The sequence below is a fragment of the Aythya ferina genome (assembly GCF_964211825.1).
Source record: "Aythya ferina genome assembly, chromosome: 13".
NCBI classification, from domain to species: domain Eukaryota; kingdom Metazoa; phylum Chordata; class Aves; order Anseriformes; family Anatidae; genus Aythya; species Aythya ferina.
The window spans coordinates 14,386,097-14,404,752 of record NC_140311.1 but is presented as its reverse complement, the minus strand read 5'-3'; the positions used below and the strand labels follow the sequence as shown (position 1 = coordinate 14,404,752).

The following is an 18,656-nucleotide window of genomic DNA, read 5'->3' as shown; positions in this document are numbered from 1 at the left end:
GGCGGCGCCGTTCCGTGACGGAACCGGGGCGGGCGGCGGAGTCTCGCGGCGTCTCGCGCGGCCGTGACGCGCGGCCACGTGACGCGGCGGTAACCGGGGGGCCCCCGCGCGGCGCGAGCGCGGCCGGAGCCGGCGAGGGGGAGGGGGAGGGGCGGGGCCGGGGCCGCACCGGGCCGGGGGTGAGGAGGGGGAGCGCGGGGCCGGGGCCGCACCGGGGCCGTACCGGGACCCCCCGGGACCCCCCGGGACCCCGCAGCCGGGCCCGGCCCGTGCCGCACGTGGGGCCCGGGCCCGCCCGGTGCCCCGGAGTGCCTCTCGGCCGCGCCCATGCCCGGCGATTGGGCGGCCGAGGCCTCCGGTTCGATGCCGTCGCCGCCGGCAGCGGAGGAGGTGCCCGAGGCGGTGCTGGAGCAGTGGCGGCAGTACCACGAGAGCGAGCGGCAATGGGCGCTGCGCCGCCGCTTCATCCTCCGCCACCTCCGCGGGTACCCCGGGGCCGCCATCGACCAACTGCTGGCACTGTCCGTGCTCTGGGCCAACCACGTCTTCATGGGATGCAGGTCGGTGGGGCGGGGGGGGTCCTGAGGGGACGGGGAGGGGGGCTGAGGTGAAGGGAGGGGGTCCTGAGGTGGGGGGGGGGGTGGTCCCTGAGGTAATGAGGGGGGCTCTGAGGTGGAAGGAGGGGGCTGAGGTGAAGGGAGGGGGTCCTGAGGTAATGGGGGGGGGGGGGGGCTGCTGAGGTAAAGGGGAAGGTTCTGAGGGGAAGGAGGGATATATGAGGCATTTGGGACCCCTGAGGTGGAGCTGGGGGGAGCCCTGAGGTAAGGAGTTGCCCTGAGGTGATGGGCCCCTGAGGTAAGGGGGGCACTGAGGTGAGGGGGTCCCTGAGGCGATGGCTCCCCGAGGAGCCCCGTGGCCATGCCCTGGCTGTGACAGGCCCCAGCCCTGCTGTCAGGCCCGTCCCGGCCCCCTGAGCACAGCCCCGGGGGGTTTGGAGAGGACACGGGGCAGGGAGAGGACATGGGGAGCAGCAGAGGAGGAGCGGGGCACTAGGAAAGCACAGGTATATTTTGTATTTTGGAAGTAGGTGTTGGTGTTGTGCTCCTGAGGGCTTTTGAAGCACGTGGCGGGGTGCCTTGTGGCTTAATTGAGAAGAAAGCGTCCCTGCAAGCATAAAGCAGCCCTTACCACCCCCTTAACGCCCGGTTTGGTGCTCTCTGAGAGGAACAGGCCCAGCAAGTGGAAGAGGTTTTCCACCTTCACCAGCATCGCTGCCGAGGTGCAGAAACAACCAGCCAGGCTCTGGGGCCGCCAGAAAGCTCACACATCCCGCCTGGCACTTCTGGTGCTGGGGCTGGTGTCCTGCCGGACACGAGGCAGGAGGGACAGCTTCATAACTGCAGTTACTTGTGCAGCAACAGGAGAGGGACCTGTGAGCACTGAAGGGCACGAAGCTTTACTTCTGTTAACATTACTGTCCCAGGGTCTTGTTGGGCAACACAGGTCCAAGCTGACTTCTCTAAGTCTTCTCCTTTTACTTTGTGATCCAAGTACTAAACCATTCTGCTCCGTGAGCATTAAAGTTGACCTTAGTGTTAAAGTAGTTTCAAGTTCTAAAAACTTTAGATTATTCAGATTGAGGGTATCGTTTTCAGACATGGTTTGCTTGGTCTGTGTGTAAGTTTTTATGCTGTCTTAGTGGAGGGCCTTTGTGACGGTGCTTTTGGCAACAGCACTGCTGCAATGTGGACACAGGGCGCTGATAGCAGAAGTGAAGGGCTATATGGCAAGACCTCAAAACATGAAAAATGACCCAAGTTACGCCTGTGAGTGCGCATACTTTCACTGATGAACCTCTTTAGCAGCAGCTCTCAGGGGAGACACAAGCAATAGGTTTACACACGCTGTGCAGAGTTGATATCAGTAAGGAGATTTCCCCAAAGCTTGTGTTGTACACAAACCTGCATGCACTGCATGGGCCCAGCGAGCACAGTGCTGCCAGGGAGCAGGTGGGAGCTTTATGCAGAGCTGCTCTGTAAAGTGAATAACTTGAAGGCTGGGAGAGTTCTGTTGTTTTCTCTTTTAAATCTTTTTTTGTATGTGTGTGTTTTTTTTTATTGTTGGTCGCATGACAGCTGAAGACCACCTGCTTATCAGAGTCTTTGCTGATGAAACCTGAGGGAGTGTTCTGTTGGAGGATTGTCTGGAGGACGTCCAGAGGCCTTAGAAAATGTGGTCTGTAGGGAAGCAGTTAAATAACAGCGTGCATTTAGCTTAGAGCTTGCAGGGGAAGCTGAATATGTTCTCGGATGTGTTAGAGGTAGCTGTCCCATGGGGGAAATAACCCGTTATGCTGGGATCAGGACAGGGGGTAGCAAACTTAAACCAAAGCGGGCAGACTTCATTTAGGCATCGGAGGCATGGCGTTCCTCTGCCTCCACGTGCAGCCTGCACGAGGTGAGATTGCAGCAGCCAGGTTAGGTGAACACGTGCCGGGACAGGTCTGCTCTTCCTCTGGCAGAAATCTGAGCCCCGGTGCTTACAGCTGGTTCAGTGGTGGTGCTGCTGGCTGCTGTCTCTTGAAGATGAGCTGCTCCTGGAGCAGGTGCACGGTTGCCTTTTCTCCTTTCTGAGCCCCAGCGCAAAGCTGTCTGAGTCTAGTTTTGTGCCATGTTTGTAAGCTTGCATCAGTTAGAAAGTGTTTTTTTTTTTTTTATTTTATTTTTCTTGCTCAGCTTTAGCCTTGCAAACGGTTTGAAAACGTGACAGATCTTAGAAGTAATGGGATGCTCAGAGGGTCGGGGATGTACAGCCGAGCAGGATGTTTCACAGTGCACGTCCTGCCTCCACGAAGCTGCAGCGGGGTGCGTGCTTTGCACAGAGCTTGTGGCGGCCACCTCGCCTCTTTCATGGCTCAGGGATTGAAAACTTTTCATGGACAGCTCCCAAGCTAAAACCGAGTACAGCTTTCTGGAGAGTGGCTGATAAAAGCAGAGGAGTGCCTTTGTCACCTGACAGCTGTGACTTCGGGATTGGTGACGTGCGGGCTGCGGCTGCTGACCTGGGCAGGAACCTCAGTGCTTGGCTCACTGCCCGCTGAGACGCCACCTCCTCCATCCCCCTCAGTGATCCTCACAGCCTTGCCAAGTACTGCATTTAGGCAGATACTGCATATATGTTAAAGTTTTAAACCCCCTGGGTTGGGTGGCTGCTCTGCTTGTTATTCACAGATGGGTTCACTGGGGACGAGGCGACTTGCTCGCAGCTCTCCTGCCCCAGCCTCGCTGTGCTGGTGTCAGGCTTTGGTCAGTGCTCAGGTCCTTTGCTAGTACTGGAGCAGGGTGAGGGGCTCTGTAGGACCACGTTCAGTGTCTCAGACAGCTGTAGTTCTTTTTTTTTTTTTTTCATAATAAAAGGTCCTGCTTATCGTGCAGGCTGTTCCTAAAAGACGTGGTTTTTTTCTGGCTGACCTGCCTGCCTGGGGTGAGTGCCGGGACCCTCACTGACACAAAGACTCAGGGTGATTTAGGCTTGGGAGCAGGTGCAGGAGGGCTCGGTTTGAGGCCGGGTGCCCCCGCGGGAGCAGTTGTAACGCGCTGTGCTGTTGGATCCACGCAGATACGGCTCGCAGGTGATGGAGAAGGTTCTCAAGATGGCCGAAGGCATCGACATCGGGGAGATGCGGACGTTTGAGCTCGTCCCTTGCAGGAAGCTGAAGAGGCAGCTCTCTCCTTCCGACAGTGAGTACCTTGTCCCTGTCCCTGCTCGGGTGTGCAGACAGTGGGGTGGCGTGGGCCCATAGCAGGCAGGAGAGGGACTGGGCTGTGCTCTGTTGGACTGCAGCCGTTTCCCTTCTCTGCCATATCACAGAGTGTAATTCACGCAGAGGTCTCATTTTGCTTAGGGAATTTTTACTGAAATTGCCATGTAATAGATTTTTGCTAATGATAGCGTTAGGGAGTTGGATCTGTGTCATTAACTAGCTCTGATTGTCCTTTGCTGTAGTGAGGGGTGGCGTTGTCACCTGAGATGGGGCTGTATGTGTGTGTGGAGGTATGGAATTCAGCTTTCTGGGTTTGAGGGAGGGCCTGGAAGAGTCTTGGGTAGCTCAGCCCAGCCCCATGCTCTCAGGAATGGATGTTCCAGCTGTAGCTTTTCCTGTGAAGGAAAAGCAGTGGGCAGAGCGGGCTGGCTGGTCCGCAGTGCCATCCCCAGGCTCCTCTCTAGGCCCTCAGAGCTCCCTGCCCTGTCTTGGGAAGGAGCGGGGTGATCAGAATCATGCAGTCATCTTTTGAGCTTCCCTGCCCCATTTGCAAAATTGAGAACAACACGATGTCCCTCCCATGCTACGTCTGTCCCTTAGGCAGCAGTGCTTCGGGAAGGGGTCTCTGTTGTGTGCTACACACACAGCAAAGAGCTGCTGTGCTGCTGAGGGCCTTTAGATGCTGCTGCAGTGCAGAAATCCAAGTACCAAGCTGAACAAGAAACGTAAACCTTGCTGTAAGTCATCAGCACTGTGACAACTGAAGGATTGAACACATGTAAGAGCTTCGTCACCTCATTGGAGTGCCTGTTTTTGCTGCATGTGAAGTGCTTTTTTCAGCGGCACTGAACCAGGTTACGATAAATGTGCTGTGGTAGCACTATGCCCAGGCAGCCGTTACCTGACCTGCATCACAGCTGCACGTGCTGGCACTGCATCAGGCAGTTTGTTCCAGGGTGCCAAGGTGGCCTTCTGCTCCTCTGCTGAAATCATATCCATGTACCACTTCAGCGTGTGGGGACTCAATCTTTTGCAGTAGATGCCTTGTGTAGCCGTCTTTTCGAGGTAGAGTCACAGAGTTGTCGGCTGTTCTGGCATTTCTGCAGTAGCTGTGTGTACCAGGATGCTGTGCTTCATTCACATCTCTCTTCGTTAAGAAATGAGGTCTGTCAGTAATGTGGATTCACTTCAGAAATGGTTCATTGAGCCATGCTGAGGGGCAGAGCAAGTGATTCAGACCCAAAATCCATGCAGCTAAATGTGTAGAGGTTTTTGTATGGTAGTTGTGGATCTGGGGCTATCCCTGAAGTGACCTGCCCACAAACGAATGTTCTGTTTTGATCGGTTGCAAGCGTCTCCAGAAGGAAACCTTTTGGTTTGTGGCTAAGGGGGAATCCTGTGTTTGAACCCTGCATGCTCCTCCTGGAGATGGCTCTGTGAAGACGTTGTCTCCCTGTCACAGCACGTATTTATTGATAATCTTGGAATTTTCTTCTACCCCACAGGTCCAGAGCCAGACGAGGTTCCTGAGCCTCCCAAAAAGATGGCCCCAAGGTTCCGGGTGCGACCGCGTTTTGAACCCATCCACTTCGTGACCAGCGCAGAGAAAGACAAGAAGAAGGAGGATCCTCTGGATAACCAAATGCAGGAAGTGAACCAGGAGGCAAATACCAACAGCGTGGCACAGCCAGCTGAGAACTGTACAAATTCTCCCTTAAGGAATGCGCAGGAGGTGGATCCCCAGCTCTCCAACACGGCTGGGCTTGGCTTCGTCAGCCAGCCAGCAGCAGCCAGTAAGGCTGTGAACAGTGTGGACACTACCACAAGTGGCGCGTTGCAGGTTTCTGTTTCTCCTTCAGCTGTCCAGTCTGCGTCAGAGACCTTCCCTCCGTCAGCTATAATGCAGAAGCAGAGCTTTATCGAGAAACTGTCAGCAGCTGTCTGGAAAAACCTTGCTAACCCAGATGCAAACACCGGGACTGAAAAAATTAACTATACGTATCTTCTGACGCGTTCAATTCAGGCCTGCAAGACAAATCCTGAATATATTTATGCTCCTCTGAAAGAAATCGCTCCTGCCGACCTCCCGAAGAGTAAGAAGCTCCTAACGGATGGCTTCGCCTGTGAAGTACGATGTCAGAACGTCTACCTGGCCACCGGTTATGCTGGCAGCAAAAATGGGTCGCGGGACCGAGCTGCGGAGCTGGCAGTCAGGCTGCTGCAGAAGTCTGTAGAAGTCAGGGTCGTTCAGCGCAAGTTCAGACACACCTACCACGAAGACCTGGTGGTGTGCGAGGCAGGCGTGAACCGCACGGATTTCCCTCCAGCTCTCAAACCTCACGAGGAGTTTGTGGTGGCCAACAGGGACTGCGTCCCCATGCAGCCTGGTTCTGAGTCTGTGAAAAATTCCCCCAACACCAGCAAACACTGGACTAGTTTTGTCCTCACGGAGAACGCTAGCGATTCGATAGGAATCCTTAACAATTCGGCCTCGTATAATAAAATGTCTGTTGAGTATAAATATGACTTAATGCCCAACCGCATGTGGCGCTGTCGAGTGTATCTACAAGATCACTGCCTAGCCGAGGGATACGGTACCAAGAAGACCAGCAAGCACGCGGCAGCCGACGAGGCCTTGAAGATTTTGCAGAAGACGCAGTCAAATGTAACTGCCATCAAAGTGACGCAGGTTCAGAAGGTGGGCTGCTCCTCGCGGGGTTCCGGAAGGAAGAAGGACCTGAAGGACCTGGTGGTTTACGAGAACTCGGATAACCCGGTGTGCACCCTGAATGACACCGCACAGTTCAACAAGATGACAGTAGAGTACGTCTTTGAAAGGATGACTGGCATGCGATGGAAGTGCAAGGTGCTGCTCGAAAACGAATTCATCGCGGAAGCAGTCGGAGTGAAGAAATCTGTCAAGCATGAGGCAGCAGAGGAAGCTGTGAAAATCCTCAAAAAGACTCAGCCGACTGTTGTTAATAACCTGAAGAAAGGCACCATTGAAGACGTCATCTCTAGAAATGAGATTCAGGGTCGGTCAGCAGAAGAGGCTTTCAAGCAGAAGATCAAAGAAGACAACATTGGGAATCAAATTTTAAGAAAGATGGGCTGGACAGGTGGTGGTCTAGGGAAAGACGGCGAAGGAATCAGAGAGCCTATTTCAGTGAAGGAGCAGTTTAAAAGGGAAGGACTGGGGCTTGATGTGGAAAGGGTAAATAAAATCGCTAAAAGAGACATCGAACAGATCATTCGAAACTATGCACGCTCAGAAAGTCACGTTGACTTGACATTCTCTACAGAACTGACGAACGACGAGCGGAAGCAGATACATCAGATTGCCCAAAAATATGGTCTTAAGAGTAAATCTCACGGGCAGGGCCATGACAGGTACTTGGTGGTAAGCAGAAAGCGGCGCAAAGAGGATCTCATAGACCAGCTGAAGCAAGAAGGCCAGGTTGGGCATTATGAGCTGATCATGCCTCAGGCAAACTGAGGTTAGGTGTCCGACTTCACTGGTGGGAGTAGCGATGAACTGAAACTTCCTAGACACCCGATGAAAGAAAGATGCTGCATTTTCTTGTTGCGGGATATATTAACATTGAAATCTTTTACCTTGCTCATACAATTTTGGAAATGTTACTAGTCAATTAGGACTGACCGAGTTCTGTTCAAGTGTATTAGCACAGCCCAGAACCAGTAGTGCTATTACTGTATGTCTTTGATATTACTTGCTCCCTCATATTTTAATAGTTTTGTAATAGCAAAAACACACATCCAACCAGAAGGAATTTGACACCATTTAAAATTATAGTTTCCTTATTCTTTTTGTCTGAGAAAGGAAAAGGAAAAAAAAAAAAAGCTTTTTTTTTTTTTTTTTTTTTACAACAACAAAAAATAATGAAAAGCAAAGGAAATGCAGTTTGGAGGAATAAATCTGTATGTAAAGTTGGTATTAATGACAATAAAAATACAGCTTTATTTCTGGAAAAAAAAAACACCCACAAGATTTGTCACGTGTTGTGTTGGGGGAAAAAAAAGTGCGAAAACTGCATTTATTCTTGAGAAACATATCTATGGTACAGTCATGTTTGTCTCTGCTGTGTATGTATGTAGAGGTGTCCTTAACCAGCTTACAGTTCTGTTCACAGGTTCCTACCTTGTGTCTCCCATACTGAAAGTCACTGAAAGCACCTTAGCCGTGAGTGTGTTGAACGTAGGTAATTCCAGTGGATTTTTACTTAACAGCACTGCTTGACACATGTGCAAATGCCACGGTAATGTGTGAAATACAAACCGGGTGGTAAACGCAGAGCCCACGCGTCAGAGATGCTCATGGGGACTGTTGCATAACTTATTTTTTTACTTTGAATATAAGCTGTTTAATCCTGAGCAAAACCAACTCTGTGCCTAATCATTTCTCTGCTCGCTTAATTTAATGTACCTGTGCTTGTGTATGTTGAGGGCAGTTCCTGAGTAAACTGCGTGGTGCTGCTCGGAGGTGTGTGAGCACAGCATCTCACCGGGAGTGTGGAGCACTCCTCTCCTTGCCTGGGGAGCAGGCTGCAGCGCTGCACCACGCACGGAGCCTCCAGCCTTGGAGGAATGCCTGCTTCATGCCTGGAGATGTGGAGGTCGGGGATTGACCTTGGAAAAGCCAAGTGTAAGATTTGCTCAGAGATGCTGTTCGTTGTTTTTTTCTGTGACCAGTGGGGACGGCTGATGGTTCTGTAGCACAAATACAATCATAATGAAGTATTTCTTCACCTGTTTGCCTGATGGTTTATGTCCCAGTTACAGCTTTTGGTTTTCTGCTTCCCATATTTGCCTCTTCACTCTTTGCATTGTCCTACATCTTTTTTCCACCCCTTACACTGTTTGTTTTTTTTTTTTTTTTTAATACTCTTGGCTCTGAGGAGAGGGTGACTGACCCCTGCTGATGAAACAGAAGAGACAGGAGGTGACGTGCAGCTAGAGATGTTTTCATCGCAGCAGTGTGAAAAGGAAGAGATTGCCCTGGAAGAATTCCAGTTCCAGGTAAGCATCCCCTCCTGTCTTTAACTGGGTGGCTTCAGCACAGCTTCTGTTAGCTTGGGCTTCTGAAATAAGATGCTGTTTTTGAAGAAAAATAATCTGGTAGAAAATTCTGAAAGGGTCCTCTTTTTGTTTGTGCACTGCTCCCTCTCCTTCTGAATTCTGCTCCCAGGGAGGCTGGGCTATAGCAGATGGCAGTGTAGGAGTGTGGAAGAAGCCTGGTACTTCCTGGGCAGATATTCCTGCAAGCAGGAGTGTGGCTCCCCCTCCCTAACTCGGTTATCAGCAGGTCTTAAAGCTTGGTGACACCAGGCAGGGTGGTGAGAGCACCAGTGCGGTATTGGGGGTGAAAAATGTCTTTTTGCTGAGCAGTAGGGGGCAGAGGATAACTGTAATGGTGCTGTAACAGTTACTGAGCAACAGGGAGTCTGCAAGGTGTCGGTGGTGGTTTTATTCTCTCCTGGGTAGCACCCTGGGCTTTTAGGGCCCGAAGTCTTTGCCCAGTGGGGTAGCGCTGTGCCAGCCCTTTCTGTTGCCTTCCTGCTTGCTGCTGGATGTTTGGCCGGCTGGGCGTCAGCTGTTGGCAGTGAAGAACTGCTGCCTGCTCCAGCTCCTGTTCATGCAGCTTGCTGGAGCCAGCACTGCGTGGTTTAATGTTGAGTTAGTGGATGAAGGACTGGCGGAGGAAAGGAGTAAAGGCGAGGTTCTTGCACCTCTGTGCTCATGTTTCTGGCTGCCTTAGAGTCGAAGCTTTTATTTTAGTGACTAGCAAGACAAACACAAAAATGGAAGGGCTGCTATGAGATCAGAATGACTTGGGCCATTCAGAAAAGCAGAATGAGCTACAGATGGTACTGAGGAAATGGCTACGAGCCTTCATACGCCTTTTGGTTGGCTTTGGGCTTTGCTGGCAGTGGGGCTGTTTTGCACTGGTGTAATTTGGTGTAACCAGATGCTCGTTCTTGACTGGCTCCGACTTGGGCAAGTTGTGCACAGGGAATGCTAAAGAAACTAATTGAGGCAGACTCACTGTGTCTGTAAGAGCCTATCGGGTCTAGTGCATGGAGTTGAATCCTCTCCCTACCTCTCATAGTTTTTTTTGTGGCTGATAAAGCTGCTGGTTCAAGGGTCCAGAAAAGCTACTGTCCTTTAGGAACACTAGCAAGGATCGCTGAGTAGGACTTCAGTGGTGAAAAGCTGTGCTGCGTAAGACAAAAGGCCTTTTCCAGGGGAGAAGTGTTAGCACAGAAGCGTTGGCACAGGAGAAGAGGTGTAAAGCCTGGTAGATTTCTTTTGAAGAAGCTGGCAGCTTCTGTCTTACTGGTGGAGTTAAGGCACAGGAGCGGCTTGTGTTGTACGTCATTTTGAATCCTATTCTCTCCTAGACAGGCATGAAGTAGAAATATGATTCCCCTAACAATTAGTTATGGAAGGTTTTAAGTTGCTGTTAAAAACTTACGATAGGTTTGTTTTTGTGGGTTTTTGGTGTGTTTTTTTTTTTTTTAAACAGCTTACTACTAATAGGAATGGAATGGTCCTGAGCCTTCTGTGTTTTTCTTGATAGGATTTGTGTCTGTTTTTTAATTTCTCTGCTTGCTAGTTGATACTGACCTGTCTTTCCTCCTTTGTTCTCCAGGCCTCCTTGATCTAGCTGGAAGGGCTTATTTGATTTTCTTTGCAAGGTGAATGTAGAGCTTGGCCTGAGCACAACAGGTCCTGCCCAAAAGGTAAGCAAGTATTTTATAGCCTGGGTTGTAGAAATCAACAGCTTCTACCTGACACTTCCTATCATCCCCAGTAAAATAATCACAGTTGTACACCTCTTGCCTATTTATACAATAAGCATTAAGGTTACACTTTTTTATTTACAAGTTTTGAAAAATGTACAGTTTCTTACATGGGTTACTTGTGCAAAGTTATACTTCTCAACTAACAGACCAATGTGCACACAAAAGACACTGGAACAGTGGACAACACAACTGGAAGGTTTCATCCCACACTGCTGCTTAAGGTACTGTATCCAAATGTACTAACTTAGCCTTACAGAAAAGTGAGTATGGACTTTGAACTGTTTTTTTCAGAGTTGAAAAAAATACTTTCATAAAATGGAAGGAATACTAACTCAAGCATGCAGCAGTAGCTCACGTAAACCACACAATCAACAAAGAACAGGAACTGCAGAGACTACCCCATACTTTATTCAAACTTTCCACAAGGCAAAGTTGGATCCCAAAGAACTTATCTTTCTCAGATAAAGATGAGGGGAAGGAGAAAGACACTGAAAGAGTAACTCCACCTCTGAAACACTTCAGGCTTTACCTCTTCCTGAATTGGGAAAGTCTCTCACTCAGAATACCACAGCTCCACCTGCTTTTGTCCAGTAATGTCAGCAACAAGACTATAGAAACTTATTTAAGCAGTCTCTATAGGCATGTCCTTTAACACACTATTTAAAATAAAAAAACAGGGTTTGTTTCTCACCCTCAGCAAAGATGAAAGTACCACAACTGTAGTGATTTATGTATACCTGTACATAAATCCTGCATGGGAGGTGCAGAAGTGACTAGCATTCCATGGTCTTACTAATCGAATGGCAATTGGTTTAGCTGTTTGTTTTTTTCCATAAGTAAGGAGTTGATAAACCAATACAAATGGGAAACAAGGTTATTTCTTCACTCAGTACTTACAAATGCAGTGGGGTCTAAACCAATGGTAAATGACCAGCCTGGACAGATCAGCACTTTAGTAATATCAGTTAAAAAATGTGTATGTATATAAACATCCCTTTTATCAAGCTACACATAAGCATCACTGTGTATAACACAATTACAATTAAAAGCTTAGTGTACACTACAGAAATGCACAATACTGCCCTAAGACTGGAGAGGGACCACAGAAAATGAATTCAGCATCAGTAATTCTTTTGCAAGTAACCCAAGTACAGTACATTTGACTTCAAAGTGGGTGCTTTCTGATGTCCAAGGAGAAGAAGCTTCAGCAAGGGAGGGTGGCAACAGCACAACAGCTATTCTGCTTTCAAAGTAAATGCAGTGATGCTAGGAGGAAGAAGATGACTCAGACACTTCATGTATTTTCCTCATCACCAGAGTGTTCATTTGCATCATCCTGGGTCAACAATCACGCCAACTCTGTTCTACTATTGCAGAAACCCGTTTTTCATATTCCCGCTTATTCTCTTGGTATAGCTGAGCTGCCTGGCTGTTTGCTGGACTGTTAGGATTTGGCTCATCCAATAGAGACTGTGCAAAAAGAAAAAGACTCTTAGACACATGACAGCACGTAGGGTTTCAGCAACATATTCGTTAAGCTATCCATAGTTCTAGTAGGAGCAGAGAAGTTCAGCTAGCTGTAGGTAAGATACATTGCATTATTCCAGTTGGACATTATTATAAGCTCTCTCTTTACAATGCAGCAGTACCCGAGCAGTGGAATCACTGGATGTACCCCTGCAGTGACCACTGTGTGCCAGTAAATCTAGAATTTACACGTGGTAAGCATTCATACTTTAACAAACAACACGTAGCTGCTATACTGGCTATCAGGAACCAAAACACTTTTCCTGAGCTTTTTTTTTTTTTTTTAAAATGTCTAAGCATCCTAATTTCATTCTGCCTTTTCATGCAGTGTTCTTTTACCTGTATGGATGTTAAGATGGAGGAGACATCGTAAGTAGGACTCCAACGATTCTGAAGAATATCCAGACATATACTACCATCTGCATAGACTAGAAAAGGTTCAAGAAGAATGGCTTAAAACAGAAGTTGTACAGCTACTCATTTTTTCTTAGTATTGCCTGATCCTAAAAAATCTAGGTACTGACAAACAGTACAGAAACCAGTAGTGTTTGAGACTTAAATCGACCAGACAAGCCTGCATGTAGTAAGAGATGCAGCTTGTCACTGGCAGCTGCCTCAAACCCTGCTCATTCTTCAATTGCAAACTTCTGTGACACTGCAACCACCGCTACAGAAAGGATGAAAACCATGAAGAGATTTAAGGCAAAGAATTTATGTAACTCACATGGGAACCAAATCAAGACCACTTCTTTGAAGAGCAATTAACAGAAGAGGTTCCCCTGGGAAGTACCTACAGCAGTCAGTGCCTGGTCACCTCTGGTGACAGCTTCTAAAGAACCTTCCCTTGGTGCACTTAGACCACGCATGCTTAACTTGCAACATTTGAAAGTTTCAGGTACTTCTTCACGAAGCTAGTATTTGTTCAGAGACAAGGAACCAACCTTCTAATTACTAAGGGAGAGGCTTAATTAAGTGATCTTACTATTACTGGCTATGGTTGGAAACTAGTACTGCATCTCAAGGTATAGCATGCATACAGGCAGCCATTTCTGGAAAAATAAAAATGATACCAGACAACTGCATTCAGGTCATTTTGATATGCATGCAGTATGTATAGACAAAAGTTGAAGGCACCTGCTATTTAGGTACAAAATATCCTGTCAGGTTTAACAACAGATGGTTGAGAGAACAGACTCAAAAATACTGTGCTGTGTCACCTGAAAGCACAAAGACTGCTCTTACTGCACCCTTAGTCTCAAGCCTGAGCTCTGCTCACACACACAGCCCTCATCAAAACCCCACAGAACCACACTGGAATGGTGCTCGCTTATTAAGTAGTCCCTTTCTACAGCACTTAGAGAAAGCTGTAATTAAAATACGTAGATATTGTGTAAGTACTTACCATTTGGATGGAACATTTTAGAGACAAATCTAACAGTAGGTGGTTTGTTAGGATATTCCTCTGTGAATTCTATTGTAAGTTTGAAAGTTCCTGCAGTTGAAAGAGAGATAGGTAACCTTTAGTCAGAATTAATTTACATAAGGGATGAACAAGTACCATTCCTCTGTAAGCACACACCAATATAACTGTGGTTGTACATACATGCTGGACGAAAATTACAGCTTGCTCAGTCCTACAGTGCTGCTTCTCTCTGCAAAGAGTTCCTCCCTAACTTACTGCTAAAAAAGGCTTAAATTTCAAGGAAATATATACATTTTTAAATCAACAACTGCTCCCATCATGAGATCATTTTGTAAAAAAGCAGTATTGCAAGCAACATTCATGTTGGAAATTTTAAAAACCACAATCTGATCATCTATACTTCATGTTCAATGGTCGCCTTTTGAGTACGGTTCATTAAGAGGGGTCAGAAAACTGTATTCAGTCAAATATAATACATAAAATAAATACAGAAAACTGTATTCAATTAAGTCCCAATCCAACTGATCTAACAGCCCGCATCAATGTAAGTTATTTTAGCCCTTCTCCTCAGGCTACACTAATCAAAAAATCAGAAGTCTGTCAACTAACCTGCCTGGCTGTGGCATCAAGGGAGCAGGCACTGCTAGCGAGTCCCATCAGTAACCAAGGCCCTCCACCCTTCCCGTACCATGTCAGACCACCTAAGCCTGGCTATGTTGTGTGAGAAATACCTGGGGCACCCCTGTACCACCGCACAGCTCTCCTGCAGGAGGAATGCACCTTACAGGAACCAAGCTGCCACAGCAGATCTACCACTTCTTTTTTCTCCCCCTTAAGGATTTCAATCTCTTTTCCTTTTTTCCCCAATCAGTAAGGGTCTGTAGTATTTCCCAGGGGCTCCTTCCTTTGTAAGGACAAAAACCACAGCATTGAGTTACAAGAAATGAAGGTCACTGCTTTGACATTCCCGTTTGCATATGAAGACAGAGTACAGATGCTTCAGAGCTTTCTGTACAGCAGTGGAAAGTCTCTGTCCTAAAAATAAGTTTTTGCATGTTTGTTTTTTATTAGCAGCCTACCAACATGGGAGCACAGGGCTAGCAGCATACAATCTCCCTGTAAAACAACAAGAACAGCAGTTTTCTAAACAGCAGAAATCCTAAATTAGTGCGAGTCTGCAATGGGGCTTTCTAGTTTTACTCCTGCTCATCCAGATGCAAAGAAGCAGATTTGAGATCAGCTTGAAATCAAACCCTGGAAAGATTGCAACAACTTCGCCAGCTGCAAACATCTTCCCAGGACTACCTGTTCTTCCCAACACAGTGACAGTCCCAGGCAACGCGAGCACTTTAGAATCAAGTACTGGGAGAACTCCCAGCGCTCTCCATCCCAGCTCCAGCTCTCAGTAGCCTCTTTATGCGCTACTAAAGCAGGCACTTCTGTGGGAGAGTGACTAAGCAAGCAGTAGGCTGGAGAAAACCATCAGATAATAGAGTTCAACAAGCACACTCCAGAAAATGTTATTTTAGAACGCTGACTGAAGTGGGAGCAGAGGGGACAGATCAGATAGCCGAAGAAGAGTATTGAGGGCAGCCTGCTCTCAGAATCCATTTAAAGCTACTAAAAGAAAGGGAAGCCACCTGTCCCAGCAGGGGCACGACAGCATTACTTTTACACAAACCTGAGCTAGACAGCTTCCAGCTGGCAGATCTCCCCACTCAGATTCTCAAGGCAAGACCCAGAGAAGCAGTGGCTCTGTAGAAGAGCCCCCACTTCATGCACTGAAATCCACATTCCTTAGGTGAAGAACAAGCCATATGGAGGGCCAACGGTCTGCTGTCTGTTCCAGCTGCCTGCCGGATGGCAGAGGCAGGGCACTACGTTAGCTGTTAGTGAACTCTCCTCTTGAGCCAGGAACCCCGCACTAACCACAACATCATAATTCAGTTTCAGAGGAACAGGACTGAAGGACTGGGGAAACCTGGGCTTCCATCAGTGGCAGTGTTACCATGTTACATGCCACAAGCACAGAGATTCTGGGAAACACGGTGAAGGGTAGGATAAATGTCCCTGAGGTCCTACTGCAGACACCTGCAATTGAATCCTCTTAAACCAGAAGATGGAAGGTAGGCTGCTGATCTAAATTAGTAGTTGCTCCAAGGCCGAGTCAGCCTGCACACCAAGATGTGAAAACACCCTCTGAAGTCTGGGGGTGGAGGGAACGGAGGGCTGTTGGCAGCATTCTTCCGCACAGCAAGCAAGCAGATGTGCTCGAGCCTAGGGATTTCAGTTCAGACAAAGCTACAAAGCCTCAGAAGCTGACAGTGGAGAAGGGCCTCACCACAATGAGAACGAAGAACTGTAATTCCCACACTGTTGAGATTATTACACCTCCAGTACAACTAAATCTTTTCACCATCTACTTTCACAAGAATTAAGGTATCTGAAGTCCAACAGCGTCACTGGGGACTGACAGAGACTGAACACGAGAACACAGAGTGACTTCTGAAGGATACTGCCCGGCAAGAGGCTTCCCAAGGAGGGTTACGGAACCCCAGCAGGGGTCTGAACAAAGAACAGCTCAATGCTGTTAGATGAAAGGTTCCTTGGTTTTACCTACATGAAGCTTAACCGGATCCAAACTGCGCTGCCATGAGTCCTGTCACTGGAGGGGAAAGCACAGCGCCGGCACCCCTAGCCCCGTATCTCCAGGCTGCACTCAGCCCGTGGTTATCTGGCACGATGTAAGGTATGTCCCAGCGAGACAGAGATAAGCATACCCCACAACACAATGCATTATCTGTTTTCCTGAGCGTGCACTGTGAAAAACACACACTCTGCTACAAAGAGAGCAATCCATCACGCACCAGGACTGTGTAATTAGATCAACCAAAGCAGGAGGACAGCAGTGGCAGACTCAAGCAGTCGTTTGAACTTCAGGCTGCTGCGAGCACAAGGTGCCCCAAGTATCCTAGATAAAGGCACAACAGTGCCACACAGGAAAGCACAGACACAATCAGAACGTCAGGGCTCTCTGAAACAGTCTCCAGCTACATGGAAATATATGGAAAACAGCCCTCACAGCACCTGTTAACCTCACACTGCGCTGGAAGAGCCTGAACACGGAAACAACCTGCATTTCACCATGCTGCAAGGAGAGGGCTTCCTGCCTCCAAAGAGCAGAGCACCGAAAGCCTAGGCAGCTCCGGCAACCCTTCACTGAAGTTTAAAGGAGCCCTTAATCCCAAGTTTTTGAGATAATAAAATACATTTATTTGACCCACCTATTCTACAGTCAGTGTTACAGAATATTCAAGTTCCAAACATTAGTCTTCTAGAAGAGCTACCCTACCAAATTCCTTAACTAATCTCTTGAAAAAAAAGTAACTGCCTGAAGTATTTAAAATACACAAAAACTTCACAGAAAACATCTGGCATTTGCAGGCATACCTACAGGTGCTACCTCCAAGGATAAACAGAGACAAAGTAGTTAGCCAAGACCAACGTAACAGTTACGGAGTTTTTCTTATACTTTTGCCATGAGTCACTGAGATCTAGGATTAATTATAGCCTGCACTGAAAGTATCTTAAAAAATGCATCACTGATTTCAGTTGGACGGCATTTCATGTCTAACAAGTTCTCACAGAGCTGCTGAAGGATTCACCATAACCCCAAACAGGCACTAGCTGGACACAGCTGTGCTACAAGGACCCATTTAGCCAGCTTTAGAAGTTAAGAAGCCCTTTTAATCTTCAACCCCAAACGACACCCGTTGTAGTGCAGTGAAGTAGATGTCAAGAACAAAAAAGAATTCTGCTCTGGACTTCCTCAAACATCCGACCTGTTTCCTTAAGCGGCTGACTCACATGGGGATTTGTGAAGCACTTTCAGTATCAGAAAAACAAAAACAAAAATGGAATTCAAATAATTTGGAATGACAGCACTTCTGCCCCAGGTTTGACATCGCTCCAAACAGCAGGATGCCCAGAAACACCACCCGGGACTCAACAGAAACCTTAATAAGGCTAAATTAGACCCCAGATCCCCATGTTTAGCAATCAGAAACAAGCCCTGATGTGTTTTTTTTTTGCGTGTTTCTGTAATCCAGCCTAGCGACAGAACTCACCCCTCCTCAGGTCAAGGAAGAAAGCCGGGTTTGGTGGGCGGTGGGTACGGGGGCGTGCAGGCGGCCACCCGCCCTCGTCCCTCCCATGTCCCCCAGCCACCACCTGTTGCCAGCCCCCCCCCCCCCAAAGCCCCGGGGCAGGACGCAGCCCCCCGGGGCAGCACGGAGCCCCCCGGCCTCACTCACCGTCCTCGAAGGGGGTCCCCTCGGGCCTGCGGGAGGGAAGCAGAGCACAGCGTTACCGCGGGCCGACCGGCCCCGAAAGGGGGGGGGGGAGCCCCGCCGCCGCCCCCGGCCCCACTCACCCGAAGATGACGGCGTTCCACACCATGATGTTGTTCTCGGAAGGGGCCCCGCTGACGCCGGCCGGGGGGTCCTCCTGCAGCCTGCGGGCACAGCCGGGCCTCAGCGCCGGGTCCGCGCCCCCCCCCCCCCGCCGTCCCCTCAGAGCCGCCCCCGTCCCCTCCGCTCCCCCCCGCCCCTACGCACTCGGCGTAGCCCCGGCAGGTAGCCGCCCGCCGCTGCGCAAACGGCGTAACCCGCAGGCGGGCGGCGCGGCCCGGCGCTACGCAATCTGCGGAGCGCGCCCTGCCCCGCCGCCATGTTGCGCTGCCCCCTCCTCCGCCGCCGGCCGGGCGCGGCGCCCCTCGGCCTCCACAACCCCCCCCCCCCCCTTCCCCGCGCCGCCGCCGCCGCCGCCCCCGCTACCTCTTGAAGTCCCGCATGAGGCGCCGACGGGCCGGGGTGGACATGGCGGCCGCCCCTTACGAATCGCTCATACACGGCCGCGGGCAGCGCGGGGCGCCCGGCAGCGGCGGCAGCGGGAGGCTCGGGCTGAGGCGGCGGCCGGGAACGATCGCGGCCGCTACCACTGCGGGGGGGAAATGGGGGGGGGAGGGCGGTGAGCGTGGGCTGCGCCGAGCGCTGCGCTGCCGCCGGGCGCTCCCGGCACGTACCAAGCGCCGCGGGGGGGGGGGGGGGGGGGGGCGGGG

The 18,656-nt window shown here is 49.6% G+C and overlaps 2 protein-coding genes across 3 annotated transcripts; one reads left to right on the top strand and one right to left on the bottom strand.

Moving 5' to 3' along the window:
* The first annotated feature begins 216 nt into the window (after positions 1 to 216).
* NKRF (NFKB repressing factor) lies at positions 217 to 11,300 on the top strand. 2 transcript variants are annotated; one of them, XR_014697626.1, is made up of 4 exons: positions 217 to 560; positions 3,619 to 3,740; positions 5,269 to 8,800; positions 10,434 to 11,300. XR_014697626.1 is itself a non-coding variant. In XM_084534774.1 (3 exons), exons 1-3 carry the CDS (start codon positions 328 to 330, stop codon positions 7,257 to 7,259), a joined length of 2,346 nt encoding a protein of 781 aa, XP_084390900.1. In that variant the 5' UTR covers positions 217 to 327; the 3' UTR covers positions 7,260 to 11,300. The 2 variants fall into 2 exon arrangements, 1 of the variants encoding a protein (XP_084390900.1); XM_084534774.1 differs by having other exon boundaries at positions 5,269 to 11,300.
* Positions 10,621 to 18,630, bottom strand: UBE2A (ubiquitin conjugating enzyme E2 A). Its single transcript, XM_084534824.1, has 6 exons — positions 18,373 to 18,630; positions 17,970 to 18,050; positions 17,851 to 17,876; positions 13,517 to 13,606; positions 12,454 to 12,542; positions 10,621 to 12,057 (listed from the first exon to the last, which is right to left on the bottom strand). Exons 1-6 carry the CDS (start codon positions 18,414 to 18,416, stop codon positions 11,929 to 11,931), a joined length of 459 nt encoding a protein of 152 aa, XP_084390950.1. The 5' UTR covers positions 18,417 to 18,630; the 3' UTR covers positions 10,621 to 11,928.
* Between the last annotated feature and the right edge of the window lie 26 nt (positions 18,631 to 18,656).